Source organism: Ceratotherium simum, chromosome 17 (genome assembly GCF_057802395.1).
Source record: "Ceratotherium simum simum isolate JZ-2026a chromosome 17, ASM5780239v1, whole genome shotgun sequence".
NCBI lineage: Eukaryota > Metazoa > Chordata > Mammalia > Perissodactyla > Rhinocerotidae > Ceratotherium > Ceratotherium simum.
In genome coordinates, this window is record NC_141916.1 from 2,828,956 (window position 1) to 2,834,955 (window position 6,000).

At 37.5% G+C, this 6,000-nt stretch overlaps 1 protein-coding gene across 2 annotated transcripts in view; it reads left to right on the forward strand.

The window, feature by feature from the left end:
* Positions 1 to 5,584, forward strand: part of SAXO6 (stabilizer of axonemal microtubules 6) — a 29,661-nt gene extending 24,077 nt beyond the window's left edge. For both annotated transcript variants that reach the window (XM_004429385.3, XM_087442049.1), the window contains 3 exons: positions 1,390 to 1,642; positions 3,423 to 3,482; positions 4,739 to 5,584. In XM_004429385.3, the coding sequence (XP_004429442.2) occupies positions 1,390 to 1,642; positions 3,423 to 3,482; positions 4,739 to 4,851 (426 nt within the window). In that variant the 3' untranslated portion in view covers positions 4,852 to 5,584. The remainder of the gene's footprint in view (positions 1 to 1,389; positions 1,643 to 3,422; positions 3,483 to 4,738) is intronic.
* The last annotated feature ends 416 nt before the right edge of the window (positions 5,585 to 6,000 follow it).

Here is a 6,000-nt window from a genome sequence, read left to right on the forward strand (position 1 = left end):
GTCAGGCTTGGTGCTGGGTTGGACAGTGGGGGACGAGACACCAGGAATGACTAGGTTTCTGGCTGCACAGCAGGATGGATGGCGGGTGCCGTGCACTGAATAAAAGCACCTGGGACGCGAGCCGTCTTGGGAGGGGAGTGTCAGGAGTGTTGCTTCATTTGCTCCATTCAGTATCTTCTGTGCTCCTGCTCTGCGCCCAGCACTGTTCCAGGGCCTGAGGAGTCGTGGGTGCTCAAGACAGCATCCCCGCCCTCGTGGAGGTCACGTTTTCATGGGGACATGCTCAAAAGTCAATAACTAAAGGCAGCGGCTACAGGGAGAGTTGGGGGAGTCGGGAACTGTGGTGGATCTCACTGGTTTGCATTCTCCTAAGAAGTACAGTCCTACAGGGACTTTAGATGTGATCCATTGCCAGTGTGGACCAAACTGAAGGAAAATAGATGACATCACACCTACTGTTCAGGGCCGTCCGCTGTGGGATTTCTGAGTTATTTAGGTAGATGGTGTATTTACTGTATAGCAGATAAGCTTTCCTAATCTGTTCTTTTTCACTTAGCAATGTATGTGAACAGACTTCATATCATTAAATATCATTTATAATCTAATTTTAATAGTGACATGACATGCCGTCTATAGTTATAGTTTTTTAACCAGATGCTTATTGTTGAAGCCTGTTTTTTTAAACTACATACCTATGGTTATTTTTAATTTTTTTTAGAAAATGCTATAAAGAAATCCATCCGTTAGCTACATTTTTGTTCATATTGTTATTATCTTTTTTTATGTAAATACTCCCCAAGTATTATTGTGTCGTCAAAATTTTAAGGCTTCTGCTATGTTTTGCCAGCCTCCCTGAAAGATTATCCTCCCAAGAGCACTGTATGAGTACGCATCTTTTCCATCCTTGCCAGCTCTGGGTATTATAGTATGTTTTTTAGAAAATTATTCTTTGTAATTTGGTAAGTGAAAAATTGGTATCTCAATGCTTTTATTTTGAAATTATTTGATTATTAGTGAAGTGGAATATATTTACTTTTTGTAGTTTGTGTGTATATGAATTGCTTCCACAAATCTTTTTTCTATTTTTAAGTAGGTTTATCTTTTTTAAAGAAATATTTATGTAGCAATGATGATAATTCGTTGTCAGTCATGTAAGTTGTATGTTTTGCCTATGTTTGTCATTTTTCTGTTATTTTTTAATGTTTTTATTTATATTTTATATAGCTAAGTATGTTTATATATGTTGGTTGTTAGGCTTATAAAATCTTGCCCACATAGAAGTTAACGTAAATTTTCCTCATATTTTCTGCATTTATGGTTATATTTTTGTGTGTTAAATGATAAATCTTTATCTAGCTGCACGTGCATCTTTTATCTTTTGTCATTTAGAAAGAAAGTCGTGCTCTGTCTCTGCTGACTTCTCCGGCTGCTGGTATCAGAACAGTTGACCCCCTGCCTTTGAGGGAGGATTCTGACGCCGACGTCCGCAGACTTGCTGCGGCAGCTCATCCAGTCTCACCAGTCCCAGACTACCCAGCACAGCCCCCCGGGCGGCCTCCTCCTCCACCCTGTGCTCTGTCCTACTGGCATCCCTCGAGGCGCATTCAGGGCTCTCTGAGAGACCCAGAATTCCAGCACAATGGTGATTACTTTGGTTTTAATTTTTGTCCTTTAAAATGAAAGTGTTATACTAATAGGTACAAGGGCTGTAAGTATGTACATACGTTAATAAATTGTCTTTTAGATTTTAGTTAACATAATAGATTTTTTTAAATAGGAAAAGTCTCATCTTTGAACACTCAGTCATGTTGTACCCAAGTTCCCGTTCGTAAGTGTGACGTGTCTCAGGTTCTTTCCCTGACACGTAGAGGCAACGGCCGGTGTGACAGCCAACAAGGTCTTCAGGCATTGCCACATGTTGCCTGGATGTGGAACTGGAGGTCATAAGTTATTTTCCTTTAGTTTTATTAGGCGTTGCTCTGCTCCTTTCTGACTTAACGCCGTTACTAGTGAGAAGTCTGATGCTCTTTTCATTTTTAATCTTTTGTACGTGGCTTTTTCTTTCCTGGCAGCATTTGGGATCTTCTCTTTGTACCTAATACTCTGAAATTTTACAATGGGTTTCTTTTCATTTTGCTAGTACTAGGTCGACCTTTTCAATGTGGGAACTCGGTCCCTCACTTCTGGGAAATTTTCTTGCATTATTTAGTCAGTAATTTCTTCCCCTCCATTTTCGGTTTCCTCTTTCTGGCTGTCCCATTATTCAGGTGTTGGATGTGTTGAACGTGGTCTCAGTTTCTTATCTTGCTCTCCTATTTTCTATCTCTGTCTTTTTATTTTAATTAGAAAGGGTTACTGATTTTTTTTTTTTTTTTTGCTGGGGAAGATTCACCCTGAGCTAACATCTGTGTTCTTGTATTTTGTATGTGGATCATTGCCACAGCATGGCATGAGTGTTGTAGGTCTGCGCCCGGGATCCAAACCCATGAACCTGGGCCACTGAAGCAGAGCGTGAGAACTTAACCACTATACCACTGGGCCAGCCCCCTGAAAGGGTTACTGATTTTTAATTTTTACCTGCTTTTGAGTTTTTAAAAAAATTTTGCTGTATTTTTAATTTCTATGAATTTTTTAACGCTCCATCCTCCTTTCGTACAGCACCCTGTTCTCAGGTCATGGATGGCGTGTCTCATCTCTTTGAGGAGATGAATGATCCATATAACCCCCTGTTGTGAATTTGGTGCCTGTGCCCTCAGTGGGGCCTGGTGTCCTGTAGTCAGAGTGGCTCTGATGAACCTTGAGAGACAAAACCTCCATTCCCGTTTTGGGAGAGGCACCGATACCCAGCTGTGCAAATTTCAAGAAGGCTCTGGCAGATGGACTGTTTTGTAAAAAGACTTCCAGCCAGTTTCGTGGTTCAGTCTCACCTTCACTCCAGCTTTCCATGGTGCACGGTACTCCCAGACCCTGGGTCTTTGGGGGACAAATTGGTTCTTCTCAGTCTCCCTCCCCTGTGGGCCCAGGACCCAGCCATGGGGTGATGGTCATGCTCATGGCCCTTCCAGCTGCTCTGCTTTCCAGAACTTGATGGCTGTTTTCTTTGTCCTGTGGGTTTATGTCAGTCTTGTAAACGTATGTGGTCCATCTGCCATCTTTAAACAGAAGCCCAGTAGGTTTCTTTAAAGTTGGAATAGATCAGTATCATCATCGAAAAGACTTCTAGGAGGTTATCTGTTGTTTGTTTACATATTTGCTAAATAAGCACCTTATAATTTAGTGAGTGACCCTTTGATAGGACTTCCTATTAAAGATTTAAAACTAATAAAACTTTGGACAGCCTCCTTTCACTAAGCGTTTACTATAATAAGATATACTGTTGGGTGGCTTTGAAGGATAATTTCTTCTCCTTTTTTTTTTTTAAGTGAGAAAAGCAAGGATGAACAGTTTCCAGTTACCTCAGCGTGAAGCCTTTAACGATGAAGGTATTTCCATAGTCGGATAACACAGGATAAGAGTGTGAGGGGTATTATCTGGTCATTTGTGGTGGTATAACGGTCTCACATTTGATTAGCACTGCATGGTTTACAGAGTATACCATGTGTTATTTCACTGGATCCATGAAACCCTGTGAGGGTGAAATTATCCCCATTTTACAGATGAGTAAACTAGGGCAAAAGCCTTTTTTCTAGGCAAGCAGATGGTGTGAGATTGTGCCTCGTGTTACACTGAGGTTGGTACTCTTCCTCTTTTTCCACTTGGCTAGCTGGGGCCTCAGGAATTTGGCCCAGCATTATGTCCGTCATTTTTTTCAAATGCCTGTATATTCTTGTTAATTTTCAATTCTCAGAAAATATGATTAGGGAAAATGGGCTTTTCTCCTCCTGTGTGGTTTTCATTTTGACAAATTCATTTGCTTCTAATAGTGACAGGAGGAATTTTGAATTCTTGGACAATTGAAATTACTATTTTAATTCATACTAAGAAGTATGAAATTATTGAACTTAGAGATATTGGATTTGAAAGTAAATTTGAATTAATACTTTATATAAGTTCACACATGTTGAAGGTTTTCTCTCCTCTTAGCAAGTTTGGGACTTTTTTCAGAATTCAGTGAAATATGAATCAATTAGAAATCAAGTTGTTATGTTTTGAAATGCAAATATGTGGACACTTTGAATCCAGTTTTGTTTTCTTTTTAATAGAAGAACAATGTTACAAATAATCTTATAATAGATTTGCTTACTCATAATGAGGAATTTCAGTAATAATGAAAGTAGCAATTAAAGTCAAATATTATTTCTACATTAAGTGAGATTGTTTTAGAAATGTGATGTAAGTACCATGTTAAACTATGGCATTTTGTTTTTAAAAAGTTTTAAAAAGCTTTTTTCTCAGAGCAGCTGTGCGTTTTAAAGTAGGACAAACAGTATGATGATGAATTATTTCCAAGTAATACTGAAATCATAGGCCATGTGTTTAGGCAGTGACATTGTGGGATTTCATGAAGGAAACAGAATGCTCATTTAACAGTAAGATGTTTGATTTCTAAGTACCGTAAACTTGGAAAATTACTGTAACTATCCTGAAAATGTTCATATCTTATATTGTAATAGGTTACTTGTTTCTAACCGAGTCAATATTGACATTACAAAACTTGATGCTTTTACTTTTCTGTTAATGTTGTAAAACATTTTTATAAGAGAGATTTTTTGCACTAGATGTGATTTTTTCGTTGCAGATGAGGACAGATTATCTGAGATTTCTGCTCGCTCTGCAGCTTCTAGTCTCCGGGCGTTTCAGACTCTGGCACGAGCTCAGAAAAGGAAGGAGAATTTCTGGGGCAAAACGTAGTTAAACATACACCTGTTTGAGTTGCTTTTTTCTGGGGAACCACTGGTATAATTTTTCTTTATTGCTTTGCTACGTTAAGACTTTTCAAGGGTTTGGGTTTTTTCTAACATTTCCTACTTTAAAAGATTTATTTGACTTTTTTTCAGTAGCCAATTTAGCTTACTTGGAAAATTTTAACACAGGTTCATGCAGGTTTAACTTTTAAAGAGTTCTTTTTACATCTGCGCCAGAGTGCAAAGACGTAGATTGTGTAGTTATTCACGTGTGCTGGCTTTTGTGGCAGGGTCAGGGTTGCTGGAGGGGTTGTGGAGTTCACCCATCCAGCGAATATTCTAAAACAGGAACACAGTGAAGTGAAAAAGAAGATCTGCGTGTAAGGTGTACGTTCCCCTAAGATTGATTCTCTGTCTCTTTATAATTGTAGTTGTCATAAAATGAATTTCTCATCATTTAACTTTTGCTGTAGTGTCTCTTTTGGCTCTAGTACCTTCAGATGTGGTCACAGTGTTAAGATAATTGTATTTTAGATTGAAAATAGCAGCTGTATATATTTCTGTTATTTATGTAACAAAGTTTGCTGAGAGAATATGTATATTTTTGATCTTTGTGTGTATTCTATTTGTATAAGGACTTTGGCTTACATTTGAATAATGTCTGAATTTTGAAAAATTATTTGTATAATGGAGAATTAAAACTTTGTAGACATTTTGAAGTAAAAAATTGATCAAGTGTTTCAATTTTGTTTGTGTCAAGTGTTTGGCTTCTCCAGAAATTTATTAATCTAAAAGATAAATAATTATCTTTTAGGAACATTCTACTCATAATAGGTTAATCAAATGTTGTGCTTCTTTTGCAGCCACCAAATGCAATGAAACTGAGTCCACAATATTTTTGCATGAATGTAAGAAAAATATAGAATTTCCAAGGCAGGCTCATTTTTAAAAATTTAACACAGACTTTGACTATACATCTTCACTCACAGGACGTGTCCTGTTATCTTACTCTTTATCTTGCAAATCATAAATTTAATTTTCTAAGTATAGATTTCATAAAATATGACAAGATATTTACAATAATATACATAAGGTACTGAAAATAAAATACAGAATATTCGTGCTTTTTGGTTAGAAAACAAACTGTTCTAAAATG